We start from the raw sequence: 16,882 nt of genomic DNA, 5'->3' as shown, positions 1-16,882 counted from the left end.
GCTTTTGTTCTCCCAAGCAACATATTCGGGATCACACTTCTGGGATAAAAAGTAGATACTTTTTAAAAATTCTTCATAGATACGTGGGTAATGAACTAGAATCTGCAAAAATGCAATTTGGGTTATTAGCCAAAGAGGACACAAGGTAATTAGGCCAAAATATTTTAACTTGTGTGCAAAAAGTTAAGTTTCTATATCTATGTTTAGTCACTTAAGCAAGCAACCTGGTTTTCAGGTGTGTTGAGCACTGTTTACCTTCAGTTCTTAATGATGGCAATTGGCACCTCTAGAACATCAGGTCACTTAGGTGCCTAAATATGGCTTTCGACCCCTAATTTCATGCTGAGAACCACTAGTACTACCTATTGCTGTGCAGTTGTTTCAAACACAATACATACCCAGCTACAAGTATTTTTGGAATTTCTCCAGCAAATGCTTCTGCCATCTCCCGGCTACCCACATTGGCTATACAATGCAAAGCTAGTCCCATGAAGGTGGGGTTGCGGCTGGCCAGGTCATTCTTGATTGCATTGTTTATCAAGCGGATCAGCTCACTGTTGGAGTTCACTAGCACTGAGATGAAAAGATATCCCTGTGGTTCAGAAAAGGAATAAGAAAGTAATATTTCTGATAAATCAAGCCTGCTAAAACTAATTTTCTGTCTTTTGCTAATATTGTAAGGTATTCTATGAACTCATGTAGTTCCCCTCCAGCAATACTTGTCCTTACAGCTCTCCCAAGAGTTCTTTGTAAATAAGTCCCTGGAATTTCAGTCCAATAATAGAATAAAGAGGTCCAGAGTTGCAGAGTACAACAGCAATGTCTTCAGAAGGGAAAAAAACAAAAAAACCCATCACATGTACATTCCACCCAAATCATATATTTTGCTCCTCAAAGACCCGTGCTCTGCTCAGTACCTGTCACAAACCATCACTTCACATGCACCTAGTAAATGTTCGCAAAAAGAAAAGGAGTACTTGTGGCACCTTAGAGACTAACCAATTTATTTGAGCATAAGCTTTCGTCAGCTACAGCTCACTTCATCGGATGCATACTGTGGAAAGTGTAGAAGATCTTTTTATACACACAAAGCATGAAAAAATACCTCCCCCCCACCCCACTCTCCTGCTGGTAATAGCTTATCTAAAGTGATCACTCTCCTTACAATTTTCAGAGTAACAGCCGTGTTAGTCTGTATTCGTAAAAAGAAAAGGAGTACTATGCATCTGATGAAGTGAGCTGTAGCTCACGAAAGCTCATGCTCAAATAAACTGGTTAGTCTCTAAGGTGCCACAAGTACTCCTTTTCTCCTTACAATGTGTATGATGATCAAGTTGGGCCATTTCCAGCACAAATCCAGGTTCTCTCACCCCCCCCGTGAGAAAACCTGGATTTGTGCTGGAAATGGCCCAACTTGATCATCATACACATTGTAAGGAGAGTGATCACTTTAGATAAGCTATTACCAGCAGGAGGGGGGGGGGGGGGGGGGGGGGAAGGTATTTTTTCATGCTTTGTGTGTATAAAAAGATCTTCTACACTTTCCACAGTATGCACGAAAGCTTATGCTCAAATAAATTGGTTAGTCTCTAAGGTGCCACAAGTACTCTTTTTCTTTTTGCGAATACAGACTAACACGGCTGTTACTCTGAAACCTAGTAAATGTTAGTTCTCCTATTAGGGACACTAAAAAGGAGAATAAACCTTCTAGATTCTGACAGTTAACTAAACTCACGCTGGTTTATTCCCCCTCCCTACCTCTCACCCCCAAATGTGCTGTTTAACAGGAGGTCCTAAGTATCTGATTTTTTTTTTAAGCTTTGACTGTATCCTTTCAGTTACCCTCTAAACATAGGTTTTCCTCTGAGTGGGATTCCATAAAATGTCTAATGTTCTACTTAAAGAAAGTACCTTGTCTAATGGAATGTGTGTGTCTTCGTAAGGTACATTAAAAATGTAACATGACTAGTCTTCTGTTGCAGTTAGTGCAACATTTATTTTAGAGGTTAAAAAAGGCAACAAAATCCTTCAAAGTTACTTATCCAAACAAGTAAAGGACTCATCTGTACAGCTAAAAGTTACTTTGCAATACCAGCTAGAACCAAGCTAAAACCATGCAGAAAGAAGGTGGGGGGTGGGGGACAAAAAAACCAAAAACAAAAAACCCCACAATTTATTTAAGCAGCTAGTTATACAGTGAGGCAGGACAGGATGGGCAACTAGGCAGTATGACATTTCATAGATATTTCCTTCTTCAGGGTTGAGAAATTACTCACAATTTGTTTCTCTGTGTATCTGTTAGAACTCAGTAGGTTTACAGCTTCCATGTGGCCAAAGTCAATATCATGCCCCAGGAGGAAGATGAAAAGTAGCTTGCAGACATACTTTTTCTTACTGTAGCCATCCAGAGCCTTGTCACCTAGTAAATAATTAAGAAAAAGCATATTTAAAAACCAAGACTCTTTGAAATGCAGCACAGGCCAACATTTGTATATCTCTGTATGACCCCACACTAGCATTCTAGTACTGCACAGTACCATTCAAGTACTGCAGCATGTGCTAAATGTTGTTTCAAGAGTTCTAGTTTTATCCTGTCAGGTTTCATTATTTATGTTTAAGGTTCTTTTGATCCATTAGACGGGAGTATCTATGCAAGTGCTTATTACACAATACAAAAAAGTTAATGGGTACCTTGACTAGATATTCTGATGGACACTTCTGATTGTAAATATCCATTAATACATTCAGATTTAAAACAACCCAAAGTGGCTTACAATACTTTTGAACTAAGCAGCAAAGCAAGCAAACACTGATCAGATGTGTCTACAAAACATTGGCACCAGAACACCGGTAATGGAATATACTAGGGCTGTCGATTAACTCCAAAAAATTAATCGTGAAATCGTACTGTTAAACAATAAGAATACCAACTGAAATTTATAAAAAATATTTCGGATATTTTTCTACATTTTCATATATACTGTATTCTGTGTTGTATTTTTATTACAAATATTTGCATTGTAAAAATGATAAATAAAAGAAAAAATAGTGTATTTCAATTCATCTCATTCAAGTACTATAATGAAATCTCTATCACAAAAGTGCAACTTACAAATGTAGATTTTTTATTGTTACATAACTGCACTCAAAAAACAAAACAATGTAAAACTTCAGAGCCTACAAGTCCACTCAGTCCTACTTCTTGTTCAGCCAATCGCTAAGGCAAACAAGTTTGTTTACATTTACAGCAGATAATGCTGTCCTCTTCTTATTTACAATATCAACAGAAAGTGAGAACAGGCATTTGCATGGCACTTTTGTAGCCGGCACTGCAAGTGCTAAACATTTGTATGCCCCTTCATGCTTTGGCCACCATTCCAGAGGAATGCTTCAATGCTGATGATGCTCATTAAAAAAAAATAATGCATTAATTAAATTTGTGACTGAACTCCTTGGGGGAGAATTTTATGTCCCCTGCTGTTTTACCCACATTCTGCCATATATTTCATGTTATAGTAGTCTCGGATGATGACCCAGCACATGTTGTTCATTTTAAGAACACTTTCACGGCAGATTTGACAAAATACAAAGAAGGAACCAATGTAAGATTTCTAAAAATAGCTACAGCACTTGACCCAAGGTTTAAGAATCAGAAGTGCCAAAATCAGAGGGACGAGGTGTGGAGCATGCTTTCAGAAGTCTTAAAAGAGCAACACTCGAAAGCAGAAACTACAGAACCCGAACCACCAAAAAGAAAAATCAACCTTCTGACTGTGGTATCTGACTCAGATAATGAAAATGAATATGCGTCGGTCTGCACTGCTTTGTATTGCTATCGAGCAGAATCAGTCATCAGTATGGAAGCATGTCCTCAGGAATGGTGGTTGAAACATGAAGGGACATATGAATCTTTAGCACATCTGGCACGTAAATATCTTGCAATGCTGCCTATAACAGTGCCATGAGAACACCTGTTCTCACTTTCAGGGGACATTGTAAACAAGAAGCGGGCAGCATTATCTCCTGCAAATGTGAATAAACTTGTTTGTCTGAGCGACTGGCTGAACAAAAAGTAGGACTGAGTGGACTTGCAGGCTCTAAAATTTTACATTGATTAAAAATAAAACAATGTTTTTGTACATAATTCTACCTTTGTAAGTTCAACTTTCATGATAAAAGATTGCAGTACAGTACTTGTATTAGGTGAATTGAAAATTACTTCTTTTTTTTTTTTACAGTGCAAATACTTGTAATCAAAAATAAATAAAAAAGTGAGCACTGTACACTTTGTATTGTGTTGTAATTGAAATCAATATATTTGAAAATGTAGAAAACATCCAAAAATATTTAAATAAATGGTATTCTATTATCTTTTGAATCGGGCAATTAATCTTTTTAATCGTTTGACAGCCCTAGAACATACAAATGTCAGTTTTGCCCCACAATCCGTGGAAATGGCAAAACCACAATACTCTGGATTAAGGCATTTAAGTATTCTACAACAGCTAATGCACACATCAGGAAGTGGAGGAATAGTCTGACAAAAAAAAAATTGATTATGCCTTTTTATAAAGTCTAAAACATTACATTGACTATCATGTGTAGAGGCCATAAAGTAAGATTAAGTTCCTCTTAAATACCTGGTATCCAGTCAGCTTTACAAGTCAAATTTCAAAATGGTTTAGATTACAAGGTTAAGAGGTTTTCATTTTTATTTTTTAAACAAAAGGGCATGCTCTAAAACAGCTTACCTTTTATGGTTGTAGTACAGAACTCTAAAATATGTATTTCTGAAAGTTCATCAGCATTATTTTCCAACCTTATTTTTTTTTGTTAAAATCCTATTGTAGTGAAGCGATGACTAAAAGGGAGGGGAGGGGGAAGAGATATGATAGAGGTCTATAAAATCATGAATGTTGTGGAGAAATGAACAACAAGTTTTATTTACTCCTTCACACAACACAAGAACTAGGGGTCACCAAATGAAATTAATAGGCAGCAGGTTTAAAACATACATAAGGAATTACTTCTTCACACAACGCACAGTCAACCCGTGCAACTCATTGCCAGGGGATGTAGTGAAGGCCAAAAGTATAACTGGGTTCAAAGAAGAATTAGATAAGTTCATAGAAGATGGCTAATAGGTCCATCAGTGGCTAAGATGTCAGGGACACATCCCCATGCTCTGTGTGTCCCTAAACCGCCAACTGCCAGAAAAATGGGACTGGATAACAGCGGATGGATGTTCTGTTCATTCCCTCTGAATCACCTGGCACCAGCCGCTGTCAGAAGTCAGGATACTGGACTAGATGGACTGTTGGTTTAACACAGTATGGTAATTCTTATGTACTGAACAGTCCAGCCAAAGCCATCTGGCTGTAAGTGCTGTTAGGATATAGATATTCAGGCCTGTCTGTAAAGGCCTATACTCTAAGAATTTAGGTGTATTCGTATCACTTAGCTAGTTATAGAGGTATAAAAGAAAGAATCAAAATCACTGTCTGCCAGTGTAAGGGCCTTCTCTTACTGTGACAGTCTGAGGCCCTGTTCTTAGGCTAAGGCCTTTGGCTAAGCAGCAGAGGCAGCCATAAGCTGGGAAGCGAATGGTCAAATCCTCACATTCCAAACTAATCACATTGAAATAAGGTGCTATTGGGCTGTTAGGAATCCAATCCTGTCCTGATAATGCCTATCACCTCCAGAGAAAGGGAAGTGCCTAGAAGATGTAAAAGAAAACTTAGTTTGATAGCATCCTGTCTGGCAAGAACTCACTTATCAATAGCTGGGATGTGAAATCCTCATTTCTGTAAAAAGAAAAGGAGTACTTGTGGCACCTTAGAGACTAACCAATTTATCTGAGCATTGCTCATTTCTGTGTTGTTCTATCATTGTAGTCCCCATTCCCCTATTGTTTATCTGTATAATCTTTGCCTGGTTCTGTGATTGTTTCTGTCTGCTATATAATTAATTTTGCTGGGTGTAAACTAATTAAGGTGGTGGGATATAGTTGGTTAAATAATCATGTTACAATATGTTAGGATTGGTTAGTTAAATTTCAGTAAAATGATTGGTTAAGGTATAGCTAAGCAGAACTCGAGTTTTACTATATAGTCTGCAGTCAATCAGGAAGTGTGTGTGTGGGGGGGGAAATGGGAACAGGGAATGGGGGTGGGGAAATTGGAATCATGTTTTGCTAAGGGCAGGAATGGGAACAGGGATGCAGGTAAGGCTCTGTGGTGTCAGAGCTGGGAAGGGGGACACTAAGGAAGGAAACTGGAATCATGCTTGCTGGAAGTTCACCCCAATAAACATCGAATTGTTTGCACCTTTGGACTTCGGGTATTGTTGCTCTCTGTTCATGCGAGAAGGACCGGGGAAGTAAGTGGGTGAAGGAATAAGCCCCCTAACAAGTGCAATCTTTCCGGCAGATCTGTTACAGTATAGGAATTATTTTCTTGTAGAGAAACATGAACATTGTGCCTTTTGGCCAACAGCCTCTTCCTTTCCCCATTCAAGCCTACAAAGAAATGTCTAATGATCAGACAGTTTCCTAGAGTTCTGTCTGTGTAACAAAATTTCAGGGAAGCTTCTTCCCAGAAGCTTGTAAAAACTCTTCAACTATTTTTGCCTCACTCAGAGTGGAACAGATATATCTGTCAAATCGATGACCAATTTTTTTGATGGGCAGCATTAGTCAGCACAGGATTGTATGGTATAAAGCCTTATCTGAAAGGTTACATTATCCCAAAATCATATTTGCTCTTATCAAAAATAAAGCCGCAAAACCCAACTCACGGCATGTATTTAACAGGCTGAGAAGTGACCAGCTTAATCTACAGCACCTGAATCAACAGGCGAGTTTTCAAACTTGGGTGTCTACAGCTAGGTTAACAAATCCATGTTTATGTAGTTAAAGAAGTGACCCTGATTTTCAGAGGTGCCAAGTACGCACAACTCACTGACATGTATTGATAATCAGGCCATTTAACTTGGTGCCTAAATACTGAGGAACTTCAGCATTCACTTCTATGAAGATTTCCGAAATTTTTAAGCCCTGCTATTACATAAATTCAATTAGTTGCAGTTGACATAGCAAGCTCAGTGACTGTACAAAGTGTCAGACAGAGTGCCTGGCATATTGCAGATTATGCCTACCGGTTACAATATTGCCAAAAAAACTGGGTGAGGCTCCGAAGAGTCATAAGATTGGGGGGATGGGGAGGGGTGGGTGGGAAGGGGGAGGTATTTGCTTTTTGTTATTTCTGCTTTGAGAATCCAAATTTTCAAGTTTCTCTACAAGCATGAAGGCTAACAAATTTTTAAATTATAGTGAAGATTTTCATGTTATCACTTGATTCCTGGAGCTAGGGCTTGAAGAAAATACCAAATATCACTAGATATGTGGAAAAAATGGGAAGAAACCGTTTTCTAACCTATATCAGACAAGTGTGGATATGACAAACTGACAGGAAAAAACCCACATGACCAGCATGAAGAAAATCCCTTTACATAATCTAAAAATATATTTGTTTTAAGGCAAACAAGATTGCCTTGACTTCTAGAGACCATGAGTGCCAGAATAATTTAATCAAGGATTTAAATTAGCCATGAATCATGCCTGTGTTTCTGCATATAGTACTCATGGGGGGATTCTGCACCACTGCACAATGAAGAATTAATATTCTGTGCCAAATTTCATTTTTCCCCCATAGAATTGATGCTGCAGAGCTGCTGGCTGCCACTAGGGGCTGCTGGATCCAGCAGAGCCCAGCTCTCCAGCTCACAAATACAGGACACTGCGGGGGAGGAGGGGAGGAGAGAAGGGGGAGCTGGAGGGTTCTGCGCAGTTGCAGTTCCCAGCAGGTCCTGAAGGAAGGCGGTGGCGTGCAGAAAATTCCGTATAAGCCTGGGACCCAGCATCAGGCTGTTTCTCCCTCTGGATCTGGGGGTGGGGGGGGTAGAGGGTGCCCCACAGCTGGGCTCTGAGGGGTAGTAGGTGCGGGTGTCTGAGATCAAAGGGGCAGAGTTTTCCCCCCAAGATGTGCCCAGCTGGCATGTGTGGCACACCCATACTGAGGTGCCCAACAAAAGCATAAAATAGCGGTTTCTTTAACTCTATTCCTGGGGGAAATCTGTTCTTGTCTTTATTGTTACATACTTGCAGACATTGATTTTTAAATAAATTACCAAAAATAATTGAAAATGGCATGATTATATAGTGTTATTTTGACAAATAAAATATGCAGAATTTCAAAAGAGTGTGCGCAGAGTTTTCAATGTTTTGGCGCAGTATTCCCACAGGAGTAATACAGAAGCGACAACACAGGTCAACTGACAAAATAGTCAATTTTACTATGCTGTTCCTGCTGGGGGAAGCACTACAGCAACGGCAGTACAGCCAGACAGGATCTTCTTTTGCTGATGGGGCAATCTATAGAGAAGCAACTGAAAAGAGCAAATAAATCTCTCCTTCCCTCAGCAATGAATCATGCTTACAACTCTGCTGATTCTGCAGAAAGACAGCACTATCAGCAACAGCAGTGAAGTGAAAATCCACTAGATTCATGTCACTTAGTGAAAAAGGAACAACAGCACCTTCATGTCAGGGCAAGCAACCAAAGGAGGCAAAAAGCAAAGGGAGGGAGGAATACAACAGAAGGCAATAGTAAAGAGCAAGTAGGAGACGAGATTGTTGGGAAGAGATGGAAAAGGAGAGAGAACTGGGAGAGATGGCAGCTTGGATTTAAAAAATGTAAGATGGATACTGCAGTGTCAACATGAATCTAGGACAGATGTCTGCTCCAGTCTTTAGTCTCTGCCAAACTTAAGGAGCAAGAGACTGATAGTTCTGCACTCAAGGCAGGGTAAGTGAGCACCTCACACGACGCTATTATCTCACTAGTAGACTAATACAGGATTTAACTAGAGGAGTCTCTTTCAATCACCTAGACATATGGGAATAGGGAGCATACACAGAATCCTGCAATCCACTGAAAAGGGGAGCCTCAAAACACACCAAGGGAAGAGATGAATTAATAGCTTTCAACTTTAATCAGATGTCAGCAGATCAGCAGTTTGGCTGCTTCAAACACTTGCCCCCAGCAAGTTTCTCCAGGTCTCCTGTAGAACACCTGGAAACGTGATGGCTGTTCACTGTGATCTGAAGGAAGAATACTTCTGATTGATAAAAGCCAGGGTTTTTTGTTTTTTGTTGGTTTTTTTTTTTTTTTTTGGGGGGGGGGGGGAGAAGGGGAAAAAGGGAGGGGGAAATTTAGGTTTATTAATTTGGAGACAAAGACGTGAACCAACCTTAAACAATCTGTGGTTAGGCCACTGATCAAGAAGCAATCTGATATTTAATATCTTAATCAGATATGGGTAGTCTCAAAGCTGTGTGATTGGAGAGTATTGTAAAAATTGACTAAGTTCACCTGGATTTCTCTAGTGTCTGGAACCCCCATAATTAAGGGCTGGATACTATACTTAAATAGCATTGATATTGGTACATGTGGAATAATAATCCATTAGGGTAATCCCCAACTCTTAAAATTTTATGGGTTGAAAACACCTTCGAGTTACACCTAGAAGCAGATGGGAAGCCAGTGCAGTTCAGAACATAGGTGCCGTATTGCAGTCATGTGCATGCAACTCATTAAGTCAACTTGCCACAGCTTTCTGTACTAGAGGAACTTTTCAATTAATGTTCCAGAGTAGGCCTAACTAGAATGGATTACAACAGTCCAAATTCCTACTGACTATCAAATGGAAAGTGGGTGTTAATTCCTTCTCCTGTACTTGAAATGCCTTCTTGTGCATTTGAAAACCTCCCCCTAAGTAAAACAGAAAGGAAGACAATATCTTGGGAACCAGGAGAAATTAAATAATCCCCTTGTTCTCTCTCAGCTACAGAACAGTGGACGCTCAAATGCTCTTTCTTGGTCCCAAAAAAATGTTTAACATGCTTTGCAGGAACCAATTTCTTGTGTCAGAGAAATGACCATCTGGACTCTGCAAGAACTGCTGAAGGATCCCACTGTGAAGATGAAACCAGTCAACCCCAATAGGCAAACCATTTGTATTCCAATTCTACACAAAAAACTTTAAAAAGGTGAAATTAAAGCTGAGGGCTAGTTTATACTGGCGGCAGCGCTTTAACGTAACTTGTGTAGTCGCGGCAGAGCGCTGGGAGAGCGCTTTCCCAGCGCTCTGAAAAAACCCACCTCCACAAGGGGCATAGCTATCAGCGCTGGTACACTGTCTACACTGGTGCTTTACAGCGCTGAAACTTGCTGCGTTCAGGGGGGTGTTTTTTCACACCCCTGAGCAAGAAAGTTGCAGTGCTGTAAAGTGTCAGTATAGACAAGCCCTGAGTAGCAGTAGTTTATAGTCAAGGTATTACAGGGGATGTTTTAACTATCCCTAAAACAAGCAAACAAAGGATACTGGATTTCTTTTAAGATTAAATTTAACCCAAACACATTAAATTACAGAAATACACAATTAAGGCATCCAAACAATCATAATCCTGCCTTGCAGTGATATCATGCAATAACCATACAATTGTAACTAATAAATATGTTTGTGGTTCCAGATTACAAGTCCTGATTTTCAAGGACATTTTGTACAGAAAGCAGAAGAGCACTGTGAGGAATGAGTGAATGCAGGTGCTGGTGACCATCTTTGCCAAGGGCAACACATGGCTTCCTTCCCAATGAGAGCAAAAGATGCCAGCCATTTTAGAAGAGGGCAATTAAAATTTTCTGAAAATTGGTGTTCTACCTCAGCTAAACAACAAAAATACAACTTATAATTAAAGGGTTTAAAAAAAAAAAATCTACATTCACTTTATTCAAGGCATACTCAAGATTCACCTCCCTGTGAATTTGTGGGAATGGACAACATCCGAGTTGAGATAAATTCAGGACAAGAAAATCTGACAGTGCCAAATTTCTTTAAATTAATATTAATTGTTTAATTTATTTGTAAACTCTCAGAAAACACTGCAAGTGCTGTAATTGAGGAGAATATGGTGTATTCTATGTACATAATTAAATGGTTAAGCCTTTCTTTAAATGCAAATTTAATTTTACCTACACACACACCCAGGGCCTTCATGATCTGGGGACAAAGGAAAAGGAATGAAACAGTACCCCTTACTACAGATGACACCCACTTAGACAGCTGGCATCCACTGGTTAAGGAAACAGGCAAACCTATCAACAACTGCAGTCAACAAGGGAAAGGCCACCAGAATGATGGCTTTCCCAAGTGCTTGCTCCTAAAGATTTGTTTGTATGGTAAGGGTCTGGACAGCTGTGAACCTCAGTTGTCAGTGTTTCACAAGACACTTCCAAATGGAGAAAACGAACAATGGTGTCTGTGGTGTTCGGGCTCTTTTTCTTCAGTTTGCCCTCTAGGATTGGTAGAGGCATCCCTGAAGCTGTGCTTCAAGTAGCAATGAAGCAGACTGATATTTTGTTCTGCTGCCAGAAACCAATTCCATCAGACTGTGGGAACGACCAAAGCACAAGCTAAAGCCTCTTGTGATGCAGGCTCATGTGCCAACACAGCCAGAGCACTTGCAGTTTTGAGTAGGGAAGGAAATTGGTTATCCTCCCTCCTGGCACTTCTACTCATCTTTCAAAACAAGATTAGGAAAACAAAGCTTTTAAAAGCTGTCCTGAAAGACAAGTCGCGGATGTTGCATCTACCACACTGTTCTTCGATGAAGTACTGGGAACAAAATTTGAGATTGGAGATTCTCCGTTTTTACCAGCTTGGCTTTTAAGAGAAGCAGCAGCTACCTATCAGGGTGGATAAAAATCAATTATTTTTTTTAAAAAACCCACAAAAACAGTTTTAAATTTAAATCTGATTTTGTTGATAAAATGCTTTTTGGGGGGGGGGGGGGGGGAAGAACTATCTAAAGATACATTACAGCTCAAAGATATCTCATCATGGAACAGGGATTATAAATTCTAATTCTATACTATGAGACAATATATTCATGTAATGTTTAAGAAAAGTTTTGTAAAGGAGTTCCAATAGTTCATGGATTAGGGACCTAATTTTATGAAGTCCACAGGCTTCTGTATAGATTTAGGTTAATTTACCCACCCAATGGGACTCAGTGCTCAATCTAGAAGATACCATCAGCGATGCTTTTGCAGTTCTCAAACTGTGGATTTGTGTCCCTAGAGGTAACATGCTTGTTAACAGCAAAAATGTTTTTAAATAAAATAAATAAAATAGAGGTGAGAACTAACAAATCTCAACTCTACTGTCCCTCTACAAATTTGTGTACTCAGAGTCAATCCCTCACCTCTCTCTAAGAGTGCAAAGTTTCAAAAAGTTCAATGAATAGAAGATTGTTGGGGGCGGAATAGACCTGGACAAGGAGAAGAAGTCTGGAGATAAATGTGAGAAGCAAGGGACATATGCTTGTTTTGTTAAAATATGTTTGCTGTTGAAGAAAAAAAATCCAGAATACTTAATGTTGTTGTTTTAGTTAAATAAAACTATTTACAAATGTCTGTCTGGTGACGTTCTCCTTCTAATACAACATGGCAAGAAAATACTCCAAATATTAATGATTAACCTGTTGAACTGGAGACAGTTCACCTCCCAATGACTTCATAAATACCTGCTTCAATTACCTTTAGTAAATGAAATAACCAAACAATCATTCATTAGTTTTACAGCTATATCATAATCTGAAAAGTTTTCAAACTAAATCACTATTTAAAAAATGTATGGTGTGTACCTTCTAAAAATGAAGTCTACATCTATCTCTGAATTGTCAAGAATATGGATTAAGGTTATAACAACCAACAGGAATGCACTTTTATGTAGAGAACCATGATTAAATTGAGTCTTCTTGACTAGTGATTTAAATTATGATTTAAATCAAATTGATTTAAATCAAATCTACCCTGCTATCTATTCATCTTCTACAGGTGGCAACAGAGATGCATATCTGAGGAAGAAGAGTAATTTGTTTTAGGACTGTCAAGCAATTAAAAAAAATTAACCGCGATTAATCTCATTATTAAACAATAATAGAATACCACGTATTCAATTTTGGGGGGATGTTTTCTACATTTTCAGATATATTGATTTCAATTAAAACACAGAATCCAAAGAGTACAGTGCTCAACTTATTTTTAATTACAAATATTTGCACTGTAAATAACAAAAGATGGTATTTTTCAATCCCCACCATTGCAAGTACTGTAGTGCAATCTCTTTATCATGAAAGTTGAACCTACAAATGTAGAATTATGTACAAAAAAACTGCACTCAAAACCAAAACAATGTAAAACTTTGGAGCCTACAAATCCACTCAGTCCCACTTCTTGTTCAGCCAATTGCTCAGACAAACAAGTTTGTTTACATTACCAGAAGATAATGCTACCTACTTCTTGTTTACAACGTCACCTGAAAGTGAGAACAGGCATTCCCAAGGCCCAGTTGTAGCTGGTGTCGCAAGATATTTACGTGCCAAATGCCCTAAAGATTCTTATGTCCCTTCATGCTTTAACCACCAATTCAGAGGGTATGAGTCCATGCTGATGACAGGTTCTGCTCGATAACGATCCAAAGCAGTGTGGACTGAAGCATGTTCACTTTCATCATCTGAGTCAGATGTCACCAGCAGAAGGTTGATTTTTGGTGGTTTGGGTTCTGTAATTTCCGCATTGGAGTGTTGCTCTTTTAAGACTTCTGAAAGCATGCTCCACACCTCGTCCCTCTCAGATTTTGGAAGGCACTTCAGATTCTTAAACCTTGGGCAAGGGCTGTAGCTATCTTTAGAAATCTCACATTGGTACCTTCTTTGAGATTTGTCAAATCTGCACTGAAAGTGTTCTTAAAATGAACAACATCTGCTGGGCCGGGGTAGATAACCTATGGCATGTGTGCCAAAGGCAGCATGCGAGCTGATTTTCAGTGGCACACACTGCCCAGGTCCTGGCCACCGGTCTGGGGAGGCTCTGCATTTTAATTTAATTTTAAATGAAGCTTCTTAAATGTTTTAAAAACCTTATTCACTTTACATACAACAATAGTTTAGTTATATATTATAGAAAGAGACCCTCTAAAAACATTAAAATATATTACTGGCACGTGAAACCTTAAATTAGAGTGAATAAACGAAGACTCGGCACACCACTTCTGAAAGGTTGCTGACCCCTGTGCTAGGCCATCATCCGAGACTGCTATAACATGAAATATATGGCAGAATTTGGTTAAAATAGAGCAGGAGTCATGCGATTCTCCCCCAAAGAGTTCAGTCACAAATTTAATTAATGCTTTTTTTTTTTTCTTTTTTTTTTTTTAAAAAGATCATCATCAGCATGGAAGCATGTCCTCTGGAATGAAAGCCAAAGCATGAAGGGGCATACGAATGTTTAGCATATCTGGCATGTAAATACCTTATAATGCCAGCTACAAAAGAGCCATGTGAATGCCTGTTCTCACTTTCAGGTGAAATTGTAAATAATAAGCAGACAGCATTATCTCCCGTAAATGTAAACAAACTTCCTTGTCTTAGTTATTTGGCTGAACAAGAAGTAGGACTGAGTAGACATGTAGGCTCTGAATTTTTACATTGTTTGTGACATAACTGCACTCAAAAACTAACTGAACAAAATCTACATTAGTAAATAGCACTTTCACGATAAAGAGACTGCACTACTGTACTTGTATGAAGTGAACTGAAAATACTATTTCTTTTATCATTTTTACAAGGCAAATATTTGTAATCCAAAATAATAATAATACAAAGTGAGCAGTGTAAATGTTGTATTCTGTTTTGTAATTGAAATCAATATATTTGAAAAGGTAAAAAAAATCCAAAAATATTTAATAAATTTCACTTGTTATTCTATTGCTTAACAGTTGATTAAAACTGCAATTAATCATGACTAATTTTTTAAATCGTGATTACTTTGAGTTAATCACGTGAGTTAATTGCGTTTAAAATTGACAGCCCTAGTTTGTTTCATTTTGTATTACAATATAAAATCTAAAATGGATTCCAATACCGAGGACTAAATTGAACTGTGTATAGTTTGTTTAAACAACCTTACTAATAGTTTAAACACAGCTTTGTTATTTTAAGTATGTTGTGAGAACTCAACAACCGCCCCACTTCAAACACACATGCCTGGACACACTTATGCATGCTGAAGAAATCTCAATTTGTGCAACTCAAGTCTCCATCCTAGCACTTACTCTGATTTTTTGTACAGTTTACTGTAGTCTGAAATTGCATAAAGGTCCCTTGTACATGATGAATCTCACTACACAAAAAACCAAGTGTTTTAGTGACAAAGCATTATATATTTTCCTCTAACCCCCAACAGCAAGTTCGTATTTTGTTGCTCACAGGAAACAGAAAGCAACAGGAAATGTTTTTCTTCTGATCAGGTTCTCCTCAATGAAAGATATATACATAAGTTTCTGTAACAACTTATGTTTGAAATTCAGCAGAAACAGGAAGGATCCAAAGAATTCTGGTCAGCAGTTTCAACCACAACAAACAGGACAAAAAATACTTCTCTTTCCCTAGAAAACTTGGTGTTCTTGTCATCCGATGGGAATTACTATCCATTGATGAGGTAAATTCCACTGTTGTAAAGAAGGGGAAATTATGCTTTCAAATTTCTTCTTGTTTTCTCCCACCACTTCAGAGATTTTAACACCAAATTATAGAGCCGTGCACACACCAATAGGAACTGCAGTTGTGGGTCATGCTTCTCTCAGACATATAATCAATATAGGAAAAGCATAACCTCAAAAGCAACATTATGAAATCTCCTCTGAATTTATTCCAACCAGAAACGTAAACAAGGATACGGTACAAATGATAGTTTATAAATGAAGCCACAACAGAAAGGGGAAAATTAGGAAAACATCCTGAGTTGTCTGTAATTTTACAGCAATTTTTAAAGTATAGTCTATTGAATACAATCAGAAAGAGTAAGAACACTCAATTCTATGTGACTGGACTGTCTACACACAAAATTGATAACACCCAACCAGTCCAATTAGCTTGTGGGGGCACTAGTAAGGTAGTTTTTTTTGGAGCCAGTAACCAATTGGAATGTAAAGATTTCAATTTTATGTTAAGGGGGTAATGGTTTACATTCAGGAGAGAGAAAATGGATTCAAGCACACATGCTGGTGCAAAAAGTTTGCTTGCCAGTTTGTGCGGTTCAGTGATTTAGCTTTAAGTTCTGTATGACTTGCTTTTGTGTAGTTAGTACACTAGTTCCAGCAATCCAATGGACCAGCAGATAAGTATTCTGGTCGTAAGCACTCATATCACAGCTTGTAATGTGCTATCTAGTTTTGGTAGGTTCTATGTTCACATCTATAAACTTTAGAGTAATTTACGTACTTCTGCCAGCAAGTGTAGCAGGAATTATAGAAAGGAGCCTAACTGAATAGTTTAAGTGAACAAGCAAAAGTCTCCAGGAGTTATTTTACAATATCAGTTACAAATCCTCAAGTATCAGAGTAACAGCCGTGTTAGTCTGTATTCGCAAAAAGAAAAGGAGTACTTGTGGCACCTTAGAGACTAACCAATTTATCTGAGCATGAGCTTTCGTGAGCTACAGCTCACTTCATCGGATCACAAATCCTCAAGTACTTAGCTGCCAGCATACTAGCAGCAGAAAGCTTATTATGATACCTACAAATCAGGAAGTAAAATCAGGATTTAAATATCAGATTACAGTAAAATCTGTTAACCCTCTCCAAGAATGTCTAAATTAAAGTATTTATACTTAGGTCTAAATAAACTCTCTAAAGAAATATTGCTTCAAAAAGCGTTAACAGAAAATGTGTGTCAGTCACTCACCTGTCTGCTAAGATCAGC

The 16,882-nt window shown here is 38.4% G+C and overlaps 1 protein-coding gene across 8 annotated transcripts in view; it reads right to left on the bottom strand.

Moving 5' to 3' along the window:
- The window catches only part of AP2A2 (adaptor related protein complex 2 subunit alpha 2), a 102,727-nt gene that overhangs the window by 42,616 nt on the left and 43,229 nt on the right, over positions 1-16,882 (bottom strand). For all 8 annotated transcript variants that reach the window (XM_007059724.4, XM_007059725.4, XM_037899603.2 and 5 more), the window contains 2 exons: positions 2,277-2,419; positions 399-592 (listed from right to left, as the gene is read on the bottom strand). In XM_007059724.4, the coding sequence (XP_007059786.1) occupies positions 399-592; positions 2,277-2,419 (337 nt within the window). The remainder of the gene's footprint in view (positions 1-398; positions 593-2,276; positions 2,420-16,882) is intronic.

The sequence above is a fragment of the Chelonia mydas genome, chromosome 6 (genome assembly GCF_015237465.2).
Source record: "Chelonia mydas isolate rCheMyd1 chromosome 6, rCheMyd1.pri.v2, whole genome shotgun sequence".
NCBI lineage: Eukaryota > Metazoa > Chordata > Testudines > Cheloniidae > Chelonia > Chelonia mydas.
This window is presented reverse-complemented; position numbering and strand designations above follow the sequence as displayed.